At 44.6% G+C, this 21474-nt stretch overlaps 2 protein-coding genes across 4 annotated transcripts; both read right to left on the bottom strand.

Annotated features, from left to right (window-relative positions):
* Nucleotides 1–645: 645 nt before the first annotated feature.
* LOC120666569 lies at nucleotides 646–9051 on the bottom strand. Of its 2 annotated transcripts, none has more exons than XM_039946438.1 (17): nucleotides 8781–9051; nucleotides 8602–8678; nucleotides 7837–7902; nucleotides 7633–7704; nucleotides 7301–7373; nucleotides 7010–7047; nucleotides 6786–6896; nucleotides 3717–3836; nucleotides 3511–3591; nucleotides 3343–3411; nucleotides 3156–3233; nucleotides 2877–3044; nucleotides 2106–2213; nucleotides 1954–2022; nucleotides 1809–1871; nucleotides 1607–1725; nucleotides 646–1507 (listed from the first exon to the last, which is right to left on the bottom strand). In XM_039946438.1, the coding sequence occupies exons 1-17, from the start codon at nucleotides 8812–8814 to the stop codon at nucleotides 1039–1041; spliced, it is 1815 nt and encodes a 604-aa protein (XP_039802372.1). In that variant the 5' UTR covers nucleotides 8815–9051; the 3' UTR covers nucleotides 646–1038. The 2 variants fall into 2 exon arrangements, with proteins under 2 accessions (XP_039802372.1, XP_039802371.1); XM_039946437.1 differs by having other exon boundaries at nucleotides 663–1513.
* A 585-nt stretch (nucleotides 9052–9636) lies between these two features.
* Nucleotides 9637–12353, bottom strand: LOC120666568. 2 transcript variants are annotated; one of them, XM_039946436.1, is made up of 8 exons: nucleotides 11443–12353; nucleotides 11299–11344; nucleotides 11128–11208; nucleotides 10847–10966; nucleotides 10470–10568; nucleotides 10332–10391; nucleotides 10134–10228; nucleotides 9637–9927 (listed from the first exon to the last, which is right to left on the bottom strand). In XM_039946436.1, the coding sequence occupies exons 1-8, from the start codon at nucleotides 12228–12230 to the stop codon at nucleotides 9852–9854; spliced, it is 1365 nt and encodes a 454-aa protein (XP_039802370.1). In that variant the 5' UTR covers nucleotides 12231–12353; the 3' UTR covers nucleotides 9637–9851. The 2 variants fall into 2 exon arrangements, with proteins under 2 accessions (XP_039802370.1, XP_039802369.1); XM_039946435.1 differs by having other exon boundaries at nucleotides 10332–10568.
* Nucleotides 12354–21474: the final 9121 nt, after the last annotated feature.

The following is a 21474-nucleotide window of genomic DNA, read 5'->3' as shown; positions in this document are numbered from 1 at the left end:
TCAATGGGTGTTACCCTACCATAATGCAAATCCAGCGTGTATCCATTAGCCTTAATCCAATGAGCTGATGGAAGCATCCGAGATCTGACTGACAGCAATAAAATTCTTGCGAATTCAACTCCCTACAGTTCAAGGGGCTTACTTTTTTTGAAAAGGACAATGCGTGTACTTGGCGAAAAATGTTTTTCTTGTGGATTTACTTTTTCTATCAATTAGGTTCAAGTCATTGCATCAATCACCATAACCATTTGCTCCCTCCATATCCCCAGTTACTTCAGCCTTGAGCCAAAGAACAGAGCATGGTTGACAATTATTTCACAAGAAATTGCGTTGATACGATGTCCCCTTTTTCGCTAGTTCATACACCTTGCATAAGTGGCATGATACAAGCAACCCAGTTTTATTACGTTATGCAAGTTTCAGAGGGCATGTGAACTGGTGTTGAAGCAGTAGAAAAGAAGATAGCATCATTAGGAGGCACCAGCAAGTTCCTCTGGTCTTGACATCTGTCCAATCAGTCATCTTGCTTGAAATGCTCCAGATGAGTAGATATGAGAAAGGCATGCATGATCACTTTGCCAGCATCCAAAGTGGACAAATAAGTATTATCAAGTCAATGAGTAAGTTCCAGTTAACAATCAACAATTGGCAATAGGTAAAGATTAACCAGAAAAAGAGCACTTGCAATGTACGTAGTATTCGCAATCTTACACTGCCTAAACTACATTATTTACTGCAAAGAGAATACAAACAAAAGCATACATTTCCCCAGTTCATGTTGCTGAATTTTAATAAATCTATCGAAAAAAATATTCTTGAATGTTTTATCAAACACAATATTTAGCGACATGGGCACAAAAATTCCTGTCAAGATGGTTGAACAAACATAAATAAAGCATGCTATTGGATGGGCTCGGGAACCCACGATCTGACAGCACACTGAGGCACTTGGCAGATAAGAAGTGCATATCCAGATCTAGCTTTGTCTCAGGAGCATGTTCTTATCTGGCATGTTCAGTGTTGCTTTAACCACTCCAATCAGTACAAGCTTCCTGAGCGCCGCTGACTTGGTTCTGGCCTGATGGGCTCCCCTGTGAAGGGATCAAACTTGTAGGGCTCCCCTGTGAAGGGATCAAACCGTACTTGCTGGCGTTCTGCTGAATATTCAGCAGGCGACCTGGACCGGTAATCTGAGACTAAGTCCGTGCCGTATCCTGCAGCAGGCAGGAATCCCCTTTCCCTAGACAGAACAGATTCTTCAGCAGATCTTTCAATACTTAAACTCTGTTCTTGTATGTATCTTCGATCAAGATGCTTTCCAGTGTTATGCCTTGATTCATGGGCTAATCTTGGTTCAGGGTATCTTCTGATGTCTACTTCATCTTGTTGCGGTTCCGGGTTTCTCACAACGGTGGATCTTTCTTCGCCATATCTCCTAATCCTTGACTGAGACACTGGTGGATCATCTATGTAATATGGAGGAGGAAGATGGCCTGAGTTGTATCTACTGCTCCTGCAAGTAAAATCATGACCACTATTAGAGCTTGGCTACCACATGAACCATTTACTGTGAGGCCTGCCAGAAGAGGGATGTGAGTGCACATACCCGGGTGCCATGTAATTGTAATCTTCATGTGGGTAACGTTTGCCATGAATTTCATGATTTCTCGGCAAATAAGTAGTACCATGTAATGTGTGTGCTAAGCCATAGGCCTCAGCCTGGTGCTGCAAATCAAAATAAAACGTTCAGGGAAAGAAAAATAGAAGTGTAAAAGGGAAATGTGGAAGATGTCGAATGAGGTAGTAACCTTAGCAATCAAGGAAGCAAAATAATCTCCTTTATTGCGTTTATTTCCACCAGATATCAAAAACTGCATGTGCTCTTTTGTGAGGATTAATGATAACATAGTCGGATGCGAGCTTAGAAATCATTTGTGTAAACAACTGAAATACCTGATTAAGGACAGCCACAGCAGATGACTCAGGAAGCTCATTGAGGTTTTTTAAACAATGGATGTCAATCTGGAAAAGGAGGACAGGAACATCGTGCTCCAGTTCATACATCAGAAGATCAAGACAGAGATCTTTCTGTACAAATTACTTACATCATATCGAGTACCAATTCCCAGACGTAGAATTCGAAGCAAGACTTCCTTGGCAGCTGAAGGTAGTGAAGCAAGAGCTGATTCATAGGGGTCAGAGGCATCATCCACCTAAAACAAGCAGAAAAGATTGTCAGATACATCAACAAACACATCATCCTTTCTCCTTACCGCAATATGAAATTTATTCCCTTCGAAAAAGCATGCCTACAAAAACCATATTCAAATACTAGAAAACTGTAATTTAACTGGTTGATGCTGGAGTATCTGATGCTCGGTTTAAAGATATGAGAAATAAAGCTATAAAAGCCAAGCTATCAAACAGGAGAGCTTCCAGAAAAATAGTTGTGCTTCTAGCCTTCTAAGCAAGAGTTAGCTGCAACCTATGATGCGGAATCCTATGCCTTCATGTTCTTAGTGTATGATGATGACAATATAATAGGTGTTTAAACACAAGAAGCTATCATACAAATAGACCATAAGGCCAACCAGAGGTAGCAGGTTGATGATGGACGCTTCAGTTTTAAAACAGTACACCCATAAGCTTGAAGCTGACTAAACCAAAGCTCAAGCAACTGAATAGCTAGCTAAGTTGAAAAAACTCCAAGTCTTAGTAGTTCAAGGAATTTTTTTTGAGAGAATAGTTCAAGGTATTTCAGAGTCAATTTTAGGAAATTATATCTTTATTTGAATCTAACTTGTTAGTTTTTAAAACTATGAAGCAAAAGAAGAGAATATCAAAATAATTGATGATGTGTTGATTATCATACATACATAATTAGATAATCTCGGAGCTTTCACTTGACGATCAAATGAATCATGCCCATGTCTTTCATAAGAATAATCTGGCCTATCTACCAATACATTTGATCTTCTATTTTTCATCACTTCTTCATGAGATCGCTTCTTCTCGTTGTCTACTGCAGGTCGAGCAACTGACACCTATTGACATAAACATGAGAATTTAATTTGTCTAATCCAAAGTATAAAAATAAAACAAATAGTACTAAGAAACTAGTGATAAGCCCAAACAGATAGCATTCTTGTTCATGCCTGGATCTTGAAAGCCGGTCCTCGATCAGGTCCTCTCACTGTTTCACCATCCATTTCTTTTATAGCATTGTCCAGCTCCTGCAATTGATAATATAGTTTTATTATGGCAATCACCTAAATTGTTTAAAGAATGTACAAGTGCATTAATTTGATAAGAACAGTCTCCAGACTTAAGAGAAGCACTTACCGAGCGACTGGCAAAGTGAACAAATCCAACTGGACATTGTCCTTTTCTTGAGATAGCAACCCGTATTACCTGATTGCACGTCAGGTCATAGTTGTTTAACATTACATGAAAAATTGGTTATAGAAGCTGCAAAATGTGACAGGCTGACAGCAATCTTGGTGCACCAACCTCCCCAAACTGTTCAAAAAGTTTTCTCAAGTATGCCTCATTAACGTTTGCTGGCAGATTCCCAACAAAAGCAGTCTTAATCTGAGAGTAAACAGAACAGAAATCTCAATCAAAAGTTCAAACAGATGACAGATATATGTGCCCCAAGGACAAAATTGTCTCCCTTCTACATTTTTTGAAATAAAATTGTCTCCCTTCTACATTACCTTGGCCATTTCATCAGCATCAACATGAGACTCCTTATCAGCCCAATTTATTGCAGGATGCAAAATATCGCCAAGCATAAAATCTGTTCTGGAACCGATACGGATTACATGAGCCGCTGCCTGTGATTGGTAGTTTGAGGAGGAATGAAATCAAAGGAAGCTGATTTGAGTAGAAAGCATGGACTTAAGAACATGTTCTCCAGGATGATACTAGATATTTGTCTTTTGCTCATATCTCAGTGGGAGTAACCTCAGATCAGTGATGCCTGATGAACCAAGATCTTTCTAAATAAACATACTTGTATTTTGTATATGGCAGCTGTGATTAATGCCATGTGATATTTGCAGACTTAATACTCTGGCAGCTCAAGATTACTGTGGTGTAGTAATGAAGCCAAAGAGAAGGAAGTGAATCAAGTATCAGAATGGGAGGGAAGAACACAGCTAGATTTGGGAATAAGTTGTAGAACAACCAATTAGGATTAAAAAAAAAGGGCGTACCCAGTGCCGTAGGCTTCCCACACTGCATGGGGTTTGGGGAAGGTTTGTTTGAAGCGCCAAGCCTTTCCCGCACAAATGTGCAGAGACTGGGGCTTGAAGAACAATCAATCAGGATAAAGAGAAAACTGGGGAAAGAATGTTCCAGTTACTTTTACTTGAATAAAAGAAATATAGAGGAAGTTACAGAATGGGAAAATAATGGATTAGTGTTGATGGAGGCACTCCGTGGTCCATGGAAGCTTCTACAGCACAAGCAGATGACAAATTTTTAATTTCCCCTACATCAGGGGTCGGCACTGAGCCCTTATTTATTTGCTTTGGTGATGGATGAGGTCACAAATGACATACAAGGTGATATCCCTTGGTGTATGCTCTTTGCTGATGATGTGGTGCTAGTGGACGAGAGTAGAGCAGGGGTAAATAGGAAGTTGGAGTTGTGAAGACGCACGTTAGAGTCAAAAGGGTTCAGACTTAGTAGGACCAAGACCGAGTACATAATGTGCGATTTCAGCGCATCTAGGCATGAGGGTGGTGACGTTAGTCTCAATGGGCAAGTGGTGGCCCATAAGGACACTTTTCGGTATTTAGGTTTGATGTTACTAAAGGATGACGACATTGATGAAGATGTTAGGCATAGAATCTCAGCTGGCTGGTTGAAATGGCATCAAGCTTCTGGTGTCCTCTGTGATGGGAGGGTGCCACAAAAGCTAAAAGGTAAGTTCTATAGGACAGCGATTCGCCCGGCGATGTTATATGGTGCTGAATGTTGGCCTACAAAAAAGCGACATGTCCAGCAACTGAGTGTAGCAGAGATGCGGATGTTACGGTGGTTTTGCGAGCACACAAGGAGGGATAGAGTCCGGAACGAAGCTATTCGGGAAAGGGTAGGGGTGGCACCAATTGAGGAGAAACTTACTCAACATCAGTTGAGATGGTTTGGACATGTCCAACGGAGGCCTCCGGAGGCGCCGGTGCGTAGTGGGGTGCTAAAGCATGTTGATAAGGTAAACAGGGGTAGAGGTAGGCCTAAACTGACTTGGGACGAGTCGGTTAAGAGAGACCTTAAAGATTGGGATATCTCTGAGGAGTTAGCTTTGGATAGGAGCGCTTGGAGACTATCTATCAACGTGCCTGAACCATGACCTTTGTGTCTTTTGGGTTTCATCTCTAGCCTACCCCAACTTGCTTGGGACAAAAGGCTATGTTGTTGTTTGTTGTTGTTGCCCCGTTCTTGTTTCTACGAATCCTAGATATGAATTTTCAGCTTTGCTGGCTGAACTTTGGAACTGCATTATCTCTCCGGCATTATGTGTTTTCAACACAGCCCCTCACAGGTTTCTAGAGAAACAGATAGAACAAAGACCATCCAGATAAACAAATGGTAAGTATGTGAACACGCTCATCAGGTGACTCCACAAATTGATGATTTCACATCGTTAATTACTAGTGGAAGCATGGAATACAATTCATTCAATGTTGCAGATCACAAAATGCAAGCATGCAAGTACTCATTTGGCTCATCTAACCAATCATCATCTTTCCATACAATTGTTTCATCAGATATAGCACCATCATCCAAACCAGGAAGATTGGGGATTTTCACCCTCCCTGCCTCCCCGATACTTTGTAATGAACTTCAACGATGGATTGAAATCCTTGTAAAGATGGGAACAGATCAAGATACAAGATATGTGTGAGAACAATTTTGGCATATATCTTTTTCCTATATCACCAGATCCAAATCTCTCTACAACTGTGTCGAGATTTGTGTGTGGTTAGTTCAGAAGTATCATCGATACAATAGGAAAAATTCCATGTGGGTAACTATAAAGAGCATCCTTTGCAACATTAGTCAGTCATTTAAGATAAATAGATGGGAGATAGTATGTTGTTATATGACTCTAAAATCAATGTAAATTGTCAGGTATGTAAGCGATAGATGAATTCCTTAGCTTGTCAGCAGATTGTAAGGTATGTTGATAATTTGGTGCCAATTCATCATCTGGCTCCATACTGTGATTAGGACATAGTGGCACTAAGGATATATAGTCACTTGATCATGCATGAAATTAATGGCACATATGCTTCTTTTGCTAGCAGATAGATTTAGAGCACAGCAACAAAGTGCAGGACATCATCAAGTAGCAACAATAGAATCTTAGGAGGATAGATTGAAGGTAATTTTGCACATATCCTGGTATTTGCATAAGATTGTTTATCCAAACAAACTTTTTTTTGAAAAACAAAACAAGAGGCAACAATATTGGCCAATACCTGCAAGATAAATCAGTTGACAAAGCTATGGTCAACTCTAAATAAACTACGGAACCTTTGCAAAAGGAACAATTAAACTAAGAAGTATGCAAGGCAATGAAATATGAGAAAGTATATCTGATTTACATGGACTTAGATCATAGTAAACATCATACAATAAGGTTTAAAAATTAATGGTAAATGCAGAATTTTGCAAAACTTGTAACAAACCATTTTATTAACTGTTTGACATTTTTGCAGTAGCATGTGCTAACAAAAGAAAACGAACTATTCGAGCAATGAACAGAGACTTACTGAGTGAGAAGAAAACCGCACGAATGCAAAACCTCGATTTATATGCCTTCTGCTTGACGAACCATAGTTTGAAGCCATTGCAAGGTCAACCGAAACTACATCTTTGAATGTCTGCTAGATCAAAGAGAAAGGCAAAACAAAGTGTGTCTTAGTGAAATTATTTTAAGAAGTAAATATATACAAGAAATATATGATTTATAGGTATAGGTATTCGGGGGTCCTACCTTGTGAATCAATTCTTCAAATTCTTCTGGAGTCCACTCTGGCAAAACAATAAGGGAAAGCAAACATTCATGCATGTTTTCATAACAAAGTTTTGCAGATCAACAAGTTAACAAGAGCACTGCTGCATTGGGTTGTTTACAACAATTGACAGATATTACAGCTTTCTACAAGACAACAATGATGAGTGTTTGACATCAACAACTGATCCATCAACTATATTGGCATGTATTCTTCTTTGGGATAAATCTCCTGCATTATGATTCTTGATGTTCGCAATGGCCAAAGTTTACCTTTGCAAAGGTTTCCAAAGAAAAGTGTATCTTGATCCATTGAAAGATCAACAACAATCTTCTTTCCTTGAAGCTGGTAAAGAACCAACAACAAATATATTATGAGTGTCAGGTTTGATACATGATACATAATGTTGTTGTTCACATCTGTTTTTTATGAAACAGCACACTAGTATCCTACCCTATACTCAAGGTCTATAAAGGTTAACAAGGAAAGAAAAGGTGTCTACATACAGATGTGGAAAAAAATAGCTACGCAGGGAAAATGACTATATAGGATGCTAGATATGGAAATTTTGTCAGCAATGGTACAAGAACTACATCGGTCTTACCTCGATACCATTCTTTTTCCTTTTAGCTGTATTAGCATACTCCCTCTTTGCAAACCGCACAAAACCATATCCCTGAAAAGATTTCAGGAAAAAAAATGATGTTAGATATTTTATAATTCATGACACAGTGAAAAAAATCGAATATCCAAAAGACTTAAATCATAGAATGCAAGCAATGTCTAAAAATTTACAGTTGTACTAGACCTTTGGAATGCCATTCTGATCTTTCATTATACGCACATCAACGATCTCTCCACAAGGAGAAAATACCTGTCAAAGCTACAAATCAGTTCCATTGGTCCCATAACGAAGAAAATGCAAGAAAACTTCCTTTAGCCATGAATAGTTGGATAGTAGAAACTCTATATGATCAAGTTCAACTCTCAAAGATGAAATAATAACCTAATCCTTACAATATGACATTTTATCTCATTACTATAGACTACAGCATTTTTGCATGGCAGTGTATTACTGTTCCACCAAAATAAATAAGAGGATCAAAGGTACAGTACAAATGTAGCTTTTCAGATTCAACACTTCCCATTTGGGTTACAGAAGAAATATAAACCCCTTCTCCCATCTTTTTTTTTAACAAATGACACATGTCCATTTCTATTGATATAGAAGGAAATACAAGAATATAACTAATCAGGAAAAGGGAAAAACGACAAGTACCAACAACTATCAACAGATCGACTAACAGTTGCCATCAAATGACTGACAACAGCGAGAACAACAACAAGCGGCACATGCTCAAAAGGCAGTTACTCATCTAAAATTGGTTTTCTATTTGGACGCTACTTCCACAAATCGTCCCAAATGCAACGCAAAATGGTCTTAGTCAACCTCTACCTCTACATGCCTAGGGTTTTTACGCCATCAAACTACGAACACTGCGACATCAAGCAATCTTCAATCCCAGCGGTTCAATTGCAACCGGCAACCCTGAAACAGAAGCAGCAAACCAACCTCCCGGAGCGTGGTTTCCGTAGCCGACCGCGGCAGCCCGCCTACGAACACCTCAGTGCCTTTCCCCGCTCGGCGATCTGCGCAGAGTCACACGGCACACAAGAATCCCGCGAACAGTGGCATGAAACACTCCTCTCGAATCATCAAAAACATCATTGTGTTCCTCGATAAGTACTCACCTTGCTCGTCGTAGTCGCCCCGCGGCGGCGCCATCTTATCCTAAAAACAAAGGCAGCGTCAGGACGCGGGCTATCTCGCCGAAGCCCCCACCAAATCGGACGCCGCGACGACTGGGAAGGTCGCTGGCGACTTCTGGTTCCCAATCCGGCGGAATCCGCACGAATCGACTCGAGAATGGATTGACTTTAACGGGATTGAGATCGAACAGATAGTGGCGAGAACGTACGGCACCCTCTGATTTCCTCCTCCTCTTTTTTTCCCCCACTTTTATTTAGTTTCCGAATTATTGTTTCCTTCTATACTTGATGGGCCTTTTATATTTCATGGGCTTTTGTCAGATAATGGGCCCCTCTTATCAGATACCGTTGCTAGGCCGGCCCAGTTTAAGCAAACAAGCTGGGCCGTTTGACTATGGCCCAGTTTTTTCCTACTATGAACCATTGTCTAATTTCTGTTTTTTTTAATTTATCTTTACCTCCTCTCAAAAGAGAAATTACTGGTATTTGTTAAATTTTCGTTTATAATAATTTTTTTTGAAACTAAATATTTTTTTAATGATTCAAATCACCAAACATAAAAGCCTTTTTTTAGACTACCAAACATGAAAGCATTGCCATGCAGGCATGCCTTGGTCTCCAAAACATAAATAAAAACTCACTTTTCCTATGGCAGCTTTTATGATGAAGATTCTTTATGCTCCGAATTGGAACTCTGTATCACCCAATTTCTTCATTCGAAGAGCAGATATAAACTGCATAAAGATTCAAATGCTTATTGTTTGAAATTTCAAGTGGGAATTGGACACCATAGTACTTATTTTGAAGAATATCCAGACGAGTAACTACCATGGTATTTTGGACTATTACATTTATTTTTTTCTGAAAATATAATTAAAGAACTCTACAAACATTCAGCAGATTACACCAAACATGTTTGATGAAGGTATTTTCTCCCTTTTTGTTTCAGAAAATATAGGAGTAGTTGCTAGCAGCTACTGAAATTTGCTAAACAGCAAGAATCGCCACGATGGCGGTGACGACGACGACGACTACTACTACTTTTGAAGCTGATTATGCCTTGGACACGTGCCTCATCAATCTGGGGTGAAATCTTGGCTCCCTGGGAATTGTCTGAGGCTTCACTGACCTGCATTTTCGCCAAAAGTTTCAGCTGAAAATAGTTCGAAGGAACAGTTGCATACTTGCGTGTATGGAAATCTACATGAATCTATTATTTCAGTTGACTTGGAACCTCTGGGGGCTGAGATCGTAAGATTTGAATGATTGACGATACAAAAGGTGGCTATCAGATCATTAGAGGAGACAGGAGACAAATGATTGGAAATTCCATACCTTTTCGGCACGAATGGCCTGGTAAAATCTGGCATCGGATGTGCTCTCGGCACCTGCTCCTTCCAAAACTGCTTGATCTCGATCTCCTCATCCACCTGCAGACGAACACATCACACCATGGTTTCAGTTCTTGCATCTGAAAAGATGAACCTGAATACCTGATGCTGTAACTTTCAGGTAGATGGTAATATGGTATACCTTTAGCTGTCTTTCCCTTTCCAATTTCACTTCCTCTATGAAGCTGCTGCGCTCGGCGACCTGCAGGATGGAAGACAGCCGGTGCATGGCCCTCAGGAACTCTTCGACGGCGAGGGAGCATCGCAATGGACAACTTACTTGGTGATCAAACTTGGCACGACCGATTGCGCGCACATCACTGTGCAGCACGAGATCGATCGGTTCAGTGGGTTCCTTCAACGGAGGTTTCACCGGAGTCTGCAGAAGGTTCAGAGAGAGGCTGAGATACCTGACAATGAAACACGGTCTTCCTTCCAAGTTCAGAAGCATCCTAGCAAGTGTGGTGTGCCACTGCACCCAGTCAGACAAAGGTGTGGCACTAGTGCTAGACTCATCTAAGTACACTATTGATGCTTTTATGCAGATCATTGTACATGAAAATTCATATAGGCATTGCCGAATATGATGAAGCGACGATGTTCAAGCAATGTAAACTTGAACACTGAACTGATATTGTCGTAGGTATCGTGCCTTACCTCTGGTTCATCGGTGGTGTAGGGTAAACCTTGAGCCAGGGGGTTGCGCAGCCTCTCCTCCTCCAGCTGCATCTTCCTCAGTCTCTGAACAAAATTCTCTTCCTTTGCCTTTCCTCTTTGCTGATACAAGAACAGAAGCGCAGTTTCTTCAGTCGCCATAATTGTCATGTAGAACATGACCAGCAGAACAAGCACTATTGCTTCCCAACGAAAGAAAAAAAAAACAGAGTAACCACTGTAGATGAGCAAACAACACATGATGAGCGTGCCATCACTCATACCTCAGTCCTAAGGTTGAACGGGTGCTGGCTCGTCACCCTAGTCACCTTCCTGCTCCAGGTCTTCTCCGATGCGCCGGTGCTCTGCGATGTGTGAACAAATCAAACAAATTTCACCACAAATTCATCTTGATCTCAACGAAAATTAACACTGCGATCATGCAGTGTACGTACATTGTATGTCCTCTGCCGGCGTTGGCCTCGTGCACGGGTGATCCTGCTGCATTTTCAGAGAAACGCACCAGCAGGAGAGGGTCAAGAACAGCAAGAAAGCAAAGAAACGGCGATGCGATGCAGCGATGGATCGGAATCCGGGACCTGGTGCGGTCGGAGGCGTCGAGGATGCAGGCGACGCCGGCGACGGCGGGGAAGGAGGCCTCGGACGACGAGGCGATGGAGGGGTACGACACGTCGATCTCCTCGGCGCCCGGCGGCGTTGCTGGCGCCGACGCCGACGTCGCGGTCGCCTCGTTCTTCCTCCTCGTGCTCCTCGCACCCCCGCCCCGCGCCTCGGGCCCGCCGCCGGCGGCGGCCAGCGAGAGGAGCTTCTCGAACGTGTTCACCAGGTACTTGACGCGGCCCTCGCCGGGCTCGGGGAGGCCCGCCATGACCTCCTCCACCGCCACGCTCATCATCGCCCTCCGCTTCCTCGACGCGGAGGCCTCGCTGCCCCGCCGTTCTTGGCCGGGCTCCTTGCAGAGGGGCGACGAGTGCACGGCCCTCACCCTGTCGTCCCGCTGGTCGGAGTGGCTCCGCACCGGCGCGCGCGGCGCGTCGTACGCCGCCTTCGCCGCGGCCGCCGCCCCAAGACCCAGAGTGGAGCACCTCTTGGCGCAAGAACCTGCCCTCCTCCTGCTCGCCGTCCTCGACGGCGCCCTCCCCGCCGCAGCCGCCGGCGTCTTCTTGGAGGAGACGGGAACAGGGGGCAAGCCAGAGCAGCACTTCTTGGCCGCCTTGCCGCCGGCGCCAGCGCCAAGAACCGCCTCCTCCTGCGCCATCTGATTCCCCGCCCGCGACGGCGGCGGCGGCGACACCACCACCGGCGCGAACGGCCGCCGCGCTCCTCCTCCTCCTCTGGCGCTCCTCATCGCCGTGGCGGCGGCCATCCCCGATCGAAAACGCGAAACCAAGAAGGGAACAGAACGAAACGCCTTCGAATCCCCGAACAATCAATTCGCTCGGCGGTTGATGAGCGGGAGTAATGAGGCAGAGCGCGATCCGAGAGGGGTGGAATTTGCGTTTCGAATCCGCCGCGTGGGCGAATCGAAACCAATTTATAGAGGAGGAGGAGGAGGAGGAGGAGGGGAAGCCGATGAAGCAGGGGAGAGCAAGGCAACGTTACGCTGGGTTTTGGAGGCGCAAGCAAAGCAACGGCTAGCGGCCAAGCGGGAGGGGTCCCTGGCCGCTGCGGGTTCGCTGGGCCGTTGGATCGGGGAGTGCGGGTGATCTCCAACCGTTGATGGGCGTAGTCGATAAGTGGATTTATTGAGCGGGGTGATCCATGGTGATCGTGGTATTTACCGTTGGGTGGAATTTTGTGCTGCGAAATTCGCAGTGAATCTGCTCTTGATTTGATTTTCGCTACTGAAATGAATTGAAATTTGGAGAGTGTATCGCCGTTAGGTACTATTTTAAGCGAACCGTCAGTCATTATCTTCCAGAGGAGAGTTAACACTTGCCTACCAGGGAGCGTGCCACGTGTTACCTCACATCTAGAGACACGAATAACCGACACGTCATTCGCCTAAAATAATATTAAATCCGGTAGTCCCGGTATGTGCTCCAACATACGCCCAGGATCAGCATATACACATACCGTTTACAAACGAATACATCGCCAATGAACCACAAAGAGCAGTTTTACATTACCTGAGTTCAACACTTAATTTTACAAGTTTGATATAGGAAGGTTCAAACTATTCACCATTACAAGCCTTGGGCTCACGGAAGCCATATTAAACAGAAACTTAAAGATTATTATATTTACATGCTCCCAGCCTCAACGACCTACTCCTCCCCCGTACCTGAATCGGCGGGGTAGAAGTGGCCGAACACCACTTCCGGTTCACCTGTAACTAGGGTTAGAAGCACCCTGAGTACAAAGGTACTCGCAAGACTTACGCGATTAAATAAACAAGGATCGTGCAAAGACTCAAGTAAAAGCTTTAAGTTTAAGTAATTATTGCATAAGCATGAGCTCTCTAAACTAACACCTAGCAAAATTAATTAATGTTGCCCGAACCCTATTAAATTTTAGTAGAACATATTAAGAATAACATAGTTATTCCCGAGTTACTAAAACCCATTCCAACATGACCGCAACTCTACGAGGAGTTCATGGGATAAAGAGCGTGCTCATAACCGAGAGCGCGGCAATTCGAATTGATTCAAACTTTGCAAGGGTGTACTACTTTACCCTCACGACGCGAGGACCATGCGACTCACCCAACCGATCACGCCGGGCAAACGGTACTCACGTCAACTGTTCCTAACATGGCTCAACCGTTGAGGGTACGCCCAGCTTGCGTGTGGAGACTTAGTTTCACCGGGGACATCTCTAAACTTTCCTACACATAGTTCCACCAGGGGACACACTAAGCCTCCCTGCATAGCCCTTGGCCACGTATCTGGGACCGGGCCCCAATGATCAAGTCAAAGAAGGTAATTGGCTCATCCGTACCATTATATTGGATATGTGGTAGCACGGAAAGGCGCTCAAAACCAACGTCATCCACTCGGTCCTTAATCAATCCAAGCGGACTATGCCCATGTGACTTCATTCTCTAGGCCCTACTATTCCGCTCGAATCTCGATACTACCAAACTCTTAACACCAAGCCAAACCAGTGCAACAAGTATAACCGGCAAGTGTGATACTCCAAAACATTCCTTCCTAGCAAGCGATATAAATATTCTAAGCAGAGCTAAGCATCTAGTCCAGTTAAGTAATTAACTGACTAACAAGTGACAAGGACATGAGTTACAAATCGAGGAAGAGCAATGCATGAAATTGGGTACAAGAATGTAATATATATACTATATAACCCAACATTATCCGCTGAGATAACTAACTAACTCAGATTAAATAGGTGCAAGGAATTATGCTTAGCTTCTTGCCTTGATTAACTTCGGGCTCGGCCGCGAACTGGACTCCGGGTTCAGGCTCAACGGACTCGGCGGGCTCCACAGGTTCGTTATCCGACGATTCGATCACTAAAATGCATGAATGAAATGCATGCATTAGTGTGATGCTATGCTTATGCATAAGATAAAATGCATGAGATGTTATGCGCGAAAGATATACCTGAAATAGCATTTTGGATATGCAACTCTGACAAAACCGGAGGTTCCGGAATTTCAAACCGGAGGTTCCGGTTGCAAAACCGGATGTTCCGGTTTTAAGCACTTGTCAGGCCAAAACCGGCAGTTCCGGTTTCTAAAACCGGCAGTTCCGGTTTCACTGGCGGACTGTCCGCTCCAAAGAACCGCACCGTCCGCGACTCGACTTCGACGCGGCGACCATGGCGCAGCGGCGGCGGCGAACGGCGACGGCGGCAAAACAGGGCCGGCGGGGCTAAGCGAGCGCGCACATGGCGTGTTCTAGGGCGAGGCGAAGCTCACCCCACAAGTGGACGGCGAGGAGAGGCAACGAGGAAACACCGCAACGGCGACGGGCGGTGGCGGGCGAAGGCGCGCGCCGGCGGCCCTGCACGGCGAATGAAGAGGCCGGGTAAGGAGGGGAATCGAAGGAGGAGAGGGAGGAGAAGCTCCCTCTGCGAGGAATCGGCGCAGCACTCACCGGAGAAGGCGAATTGACCGCGGCAACGGAGCTCAGGGATGGCGACAATGGCGGTTTGGGGGCTAGGGTTTAAGGGGAGAGGGGCCGGCTTGCTTTAAGGGCGAGGATTGGGGTGGGAGGGCGGCACGGCGCGCGAGGATGGCCGGTGCGTGGCACAAGGATGGCCGGCGGCGGTGGTGACGTGGGGCGCGCCACGATTCGTGCTCTGCCCACCGAAGCAGAGTAAAACCGGAAGTTCCGGTTTTTGAACCCGGAGCTTCTGGAATTCAATTTTTCAACCCGGGATGTTACAGAACAAATCAAATCTGTTGTTTTGATTTTCCCTTGCCCCTTGGTACTAGATATCGATCGTACAACGGCAAAAACAGATCGACTTAGAGGTGTTAATTTTTCAAAATGAGATCTTATTTCAAAAAATTAGTACAAAATTTTGAACTAGAAAGAATTGGAGGTGCACATAAGGGTTACCAATTAACACCTCTAGATCGACTAATACTTGAGTTTGACCTTTTTTCTCTTGAATTTTTGAGGACCCAGCTGCAAGCAGGTTTTCTACACCCTGAATTACATATATACATTAAAAATAGCCTAGAGCGAATTTTGTATCATGAGAATTAGTCATATCACCATCTGGTCCTAAGTATTAGGGTTGGGGTTTGATAGTTTTAGGGAAGAATTGTCTTTTATTTCAGCCTCTGCAGTGGTGGATCTATGAGTTGATCCAAGAGTTGAACTTAGTGGGGGGGCTTATTTTTGCTTCTTCTCTCTCCTTCCTCTCTTTTTCTTCTTCTTTTCTTCTCCCTCTTCTTTATACATGGTAGAAAAATGTGTGCGTGTGTGTAGTGGCAGTGGTGGAGGTAGGATTGAGTCTTAGAAGGGTCTCTCTTGTTTTTCTTCCTTCTCCCGCCTTCCTTCCCTCATTCTTCCTCCTCAAATTTGTAGGGGCTCCATGGGATTCCCAGCGGTAGGAGGGGCTCGAGCCTCCCCAGACCCACCTCTGGATCTGTCTCTGTGTGTGTGTTGTGGGTGGGAGGCTCACAATGTAATGAATTTATCCATTGTCCATCACCACTTGTGGTTGTAAAATGTTCAAACACAAATAGGTTCATAAATTCACAAAAGGGAAAAGCTTAAACGTGTAGCCTATTAATAAACATCCACTCATGTCGTGTGAGGTTCCTCATGATCACATAAACTTAGGATTGGATTTTAATGGCATGGACTTGAGAAAATGATGATGTTCGTAAAAACAAGTTCTTGTAAACCTCAATGACAAGCACTAGTGGTTAGCGCCCACCCATGCGTGCATTTTTGAGAAATGTGTTGTATGAGGCATAGTACAAAATGGATAGGAATTAATGACTTAGAAGGCAGGTTTAAGAGAAGGTGCAAAATCATATGTGGGGCATAAACCTATTATTGTCCATGTAGGAAAATGGAGTCATTGTATCAAGGTACCTAATTTTCATTCTCTGTGCTCAAAGTCAGAGTATACAAATAATAAATTTGTAAGGTCAACATAGTAGGAGAAATAATGCACAGCTTAAGTAGGAATAAGACATGATGAATCTTAGTACCTACTAAGTCATAGTAATCGAGATTATTTGTGTTATCGGACTTGTACTTAAGAGTGCTCAGTGTCATTGTTTCCAGTGTACTCAGAAGTTAAAGGACTTACTCAGAAGTTAAAGGACTTCAGCTGTTCAAAGGCCCTAACATTTTGTCAAATATTTGTAATTGTAAATCCATATAACATGCAAAAGCTGTAGTGTTGCTGTTGTGCTACAAAATGGCCAGTTTCCATATTTCTAGTCTATTCTTTTCAACAATTAAATGTGGTAATAATAAAAAAACTCTATTCACTTTCAACAATTACATATGGCAACAATTAGCAACAGTATAGAGTTACAAAGCAGATCGCAATAATTAGCACTACATAAGAGAGAAGGTAACCACTAATGTTACCAAGATGCCATGACCGATTCTTTACAGTGAGTCTGATGGATCTCGAGCACAGAGCATAAGTCACAGACAAATCGAACCGGCTAACTAATATCATGTATGTATAATTAGTCAATGGATAACAAAGGCAAATGTGAAATGCAGAGATGCAACAGCAGGCCATAATGAACAAAGATGACTTGGTGGAGCATCAATCACCAAAGATGTTCAATCTCAGTGGAGAACATGTTATGCATAGGTTCAAAATTAGCAAATGTGTTGATGAAAAATACCAAGCAAGTACGCTAGTGTGGTGTCACAAGAATCTGAACTGACCTGCCTCGAGAAATTCTGGCATCAAGAAACCTGATGTGTATCAAGAAATCTTGGCAGCAGCAATGGAAAAAGGGGAAGAAAAGAAAACCCATATTTTGCCCGGGTGACCAGAATGGAGAAGAACAAAATCAATCATGAGGAAAAAGGTCACGTTGGGGAATGGCCCAACCCATATTGGGGAATGGCCCAACCCATATTGTAAATGGGTCTCATGTGATAGCCCAAGGGCTTATTTGTAAATATTGTATTCATCAAGGGGCCGGAGGCAAATTGCCCCCTCATCCCTTCCTATATATATAGCTGACCCAAATGGTCAAAGGAGCTCTTTTTTTTGGAGCTCTCTCCACTTGCTCTCATTTTGTGGGTCTTCAGATCTCTCTTTCCTTTCTTTACTGTTTGGTGGAGTCTCTCCCCAACAGTCAGGCGCCCACCACGTGTTTGGCACGAAATAAATCCCACGGATTACCACACCGAGGAGCCAAGCCAAGACGAAGCTTTCACCAAGGGAGTGTGGCCTCCGATTGTTGGCCTTTGGCGCCATAACATGGCTCGTAGCTTCGGCTTCGCCATATACCAAGAACGGCCTTTGGCCTGCCTGTTGGCTTTTGGTTGCTTGACGCTTCATGCCGAAGCACACATGCTTCCACCATGAAATGAACAAGACTGTGCTCTTCGTATTTTATAACTAGCACTTGCTTTCACCATGAATGACTACTTGTGCGAACAACCGTCTTCGTATTGTATGCGGACAACCGTCTTCGTATTGTATTATCACTCTCGCTTCGACTACAACTGCAGAGCTCCAGGCGGCCCGCGAACACTTCGGCCCAAGGCGAAGACAACAGCGCCTCCTTCGGCCTGCTTCAGCGCACGGCACCGCCTCCGGCCCGCGAAGCGGCAGGTGTCGCCTTCTGCCCGATGTTCCGGCCCAGCAGCCAGCCCAGCGAGCAGGACTTTTGGGCTTCGGCACACCTTCGGCCCACGCGAAGGCCCGTGGCGTGGCTGCCTTAGGCCCACGCGAAGGCCAGCTTCCTCGGCCTTCGGCGGCCCAAGGCGTGATCTCCTCTTCGGCCCGAAGGATAACAGGTATGCTCCGCTTCTAGCAAAAAAGCAGGCACGGGAGGCGCGGAGCCAGGGATCGAACCCTGGACACACCCAGGTTACGTAGGTAAGACATCAAAGCCATCCCAGTTACACCATTGTCTTGTTGCATGCAGTTATTTGTCAAGAAGAGTCCGCAAGGCTAACCACTTTATAAATCAGCTGGCTACCCTTCGCTCAAAGCGCCGAAGGGTCGTTCGTTGAAAAGTCACTTATCTCCTTTGCAAAATAAAATATCATTTTCTATTTAATAATAAAAAGAAAAGTTTTTAGCACCGAAACAACTTACCCCTTCGGATTTATTTTTTCACCCTTAGGTAGTGAGTGTGGGTTAGTTCTTACCCCTTCGGATTTAACTTTTCATCCTTCGGTGGCGACTTGGGGCTTCGGCACGTGCTTACCAAAGTATAATTCACATCCTTACATGGGCTCGCTTGCACGTCAAAGCTTCTTCTCCCTGTCGCATTTTTTAGCTCCGCTCTACTACCTTCGGAGCTCCTCTGTTGATCATGCATGCAAATTTCTATCTGTTTGCAGGAGTCAAAAAATGTGCATAAACCCTTCGGTCGACAAAAACAGTGCTGTCTTATTTTACTTTTCAACATCAATTTTTACTCTTCGTTATATGAGCACTAACACCATGTATAAATCATATTGCTTACCCTTCGCTCAAGTCAGCGAAGGAATGTTTCGTTCTAGGATTCTTGTCTCTCCGCAAAATAAACTAACATCCTCCAAGAAAGAAATAGGCTGCAGCACCCTGGCCTTCGGCCTTTGTTATTATTGGGTTTCAAGATTACCAAGATTATTATTGGGCTTTGCCTTCGCTAATTATGAGCTTCGGCATTTCTGAAATCATGGGGCTTCGGGTGACATATTCGATATAAAGCTCCAGGCAGTCAGCGCTCAAGAAATTATTGGTGTTTGGCATACCCAACAAGGGCCTTCGGTCATTATTATTATTGAGCTTCACAATTTCGTAGCGCATGGATGTTTTTTTATTTTATTCATTATTCATTTCTAGAGCAGAAAATAGCTATCTTTCGGTTCTCAGCGCTGAAGCAATCTACCCCTCCTGTTCAAAGGGGTGTTGTCATCAGCGGAAGGGCTCAAATGCCCAGAATAAGCGGGCACAGTCCGTCCTCACTTTTATGGCAAGGACGACCAGTAGCCTGCTTAGTGGCTTACGCTTTACCCTTCGAAAGACCTTGCTTAGTCATATGCTTACGCTAAATCTTCGTTTGCAAGAATACCACATATCCTTTCTACAGGCTCTTCATCAAAGATATAATTTTCAGACTATTTGTTATATGGGTGACCCCAGCCCATGACGCAGGCGGTCTTTGTCGGTCATGGACTGTCATCCGAAATTATCTTCGCCAAAATGGCCTTCGTCAAGTCTAAAAATGGTCTTCGTCGGTCATGGACCGTCATCCGAAATTATCTTCGCCAAAATAGCCTTTGTCAAGTCTAAAAATATTTTTTGTCGAAATTATCTTCGCCAAAATGGCCTTTGTCATGTCCAAAGATGGTCTTGGTCGACATTTCTCTTTGCCGAAATGGGCTTCGTCAAGTCCAAAAATGGTCTTCGTCGAGATTATCTTCGCCGAAATGGCCTTCGTCAAGTTCAAAGATGGTCTTCGTCGAAATGACCTTCGTCAAGTCCAAAAATGGTTCTCATCGAAACTATCTTCGCCGAAATGGCCTTCGTCAAGTCCAAAGATGGTCTTCGTCGACATTTCTCTTCGCCGAAATGGACTTCGTCAATTCCAAGAATGGTCTTCGTCGAAATTATCTTCGCCGAAATGACCTTCGTCAAGTCCAAAGATAGTCTTCGTCCACATTTTTTCGCCAAAATAGGCTTGTTAAGTTTAAGAATGGGCTTCGTCGAAAGACCACAATGCTTTGGCTAAACATTTTATTTCTCAAATACTATACGCTAATGGCTCTTCGGCTTCAATCACCAGAGCGGCATCTCTTTGTGCAGAGGTCTCAAATATTGATCGAAGGGACACGCCAAATGGTCGGTGTGCCATTTATTCGGCCCATGATGCGGCAGACGCCGTCCACCTTCGGGCACAGGCGAAGCCATCGGCGCCCCCCTTCGGCCCGCGCCAACTGCGCGCCTCTATTCGGCCCATGACGCGGCAGGCGTCGTTCCCCCTTCGGCCCGCTGCGAAGGCGCGCCTCACTCCTTCGGCCCACGCGCAGCGCCCCCCACGGCGCACAGGTACGCCGTGGTTGGCAAAAAAAATCGCCTGCGACGGAGGCTAGAACAGGATTCGTTCCTGGAAGTTCCATCTTCGGAAGGAAGGATTCAACCAACTCAGTTGTTATCTTTTTTTGTTGCACGCTCCTTTGATTTTGCTACTTAATATATAATTAAAATCCTCGGCACATAGACTTTGATCCCTTCAGTTAGGCAAAAATATCACATGGCTTTGGACCTATCACACGGCCCGTTTCAGATTGGCTTCGCTCAACCAGCGGCACCATAAATAATATATATGTTTCAGTTTTTTGTTGTGATAAATTCACTTTTGAGCACCATAAAAAGTGGAAATTAACATTTTATTCACAGCTTTTCAGTTGCGAAGGTACCCTCCAAAATTAATACTTGCTAAACATCTATTATGTGTGAGCTTTGGCTTGCAAGCAAAATATTGCCTGATTGCAGGATTCAAAGAATCCACGGATGGCTTTCATCCTGGGCAAAAATATTCACTGGCGAAAGAGTCGACGACGGCGCACCCAAGCTTCGGCTTGTGCCCAAGGCGAGCAACAGTTTTTATCAATTTTCGTGTAGGTTGCAAATTCCAACCGAAGAGCATGAGTTTTGGCCCGCCAGACGCGCGGCCGACGAGTAGCGCCTTCGGCCCGCAGCCTTCGGCTCAACCGGCGGCGGGATTTCAGACTGCGAAGCAACGAGCGGCACAGCTTCGGTCCAACGCCGAAGCCTTGGCCCGGACGTGCGCAGACTACTTCGGTCGAAGCAGCCCGCGGCCCAGCCGCCGCCAGCTTCGGCCTATGATGAGCAGGCGGCCGTCTACGAGCACAACGTGCTTCGCTCTGCGGCCTCCAGTACGACCAGCGGCGGCCTTCGCCCGCAACACGCAGCTCCGGCCACGACGAACCCCCGCGCCTGGCTTCGGTCCGTGGCAGCAATGCAAAGCG

Source organism: Panicum virgatum, chromosome 3N, assembly GCF_016808335.1.
Source record: "Panicum virgatum strain AP13 chromosome 3N, P.virgatum_v5, whole genome shotgun sequence".
Taxonomy (NCBI): domain Eukaryota; kingdom Viridiplantae; phylum Streptophyta; class Magnoliopsida; order Poales; family Poaceae; genus Panicum; species Panicum virgatum.
This window is presented reverse-complemented; position numbering and strand designations above follow the sequence as displayed.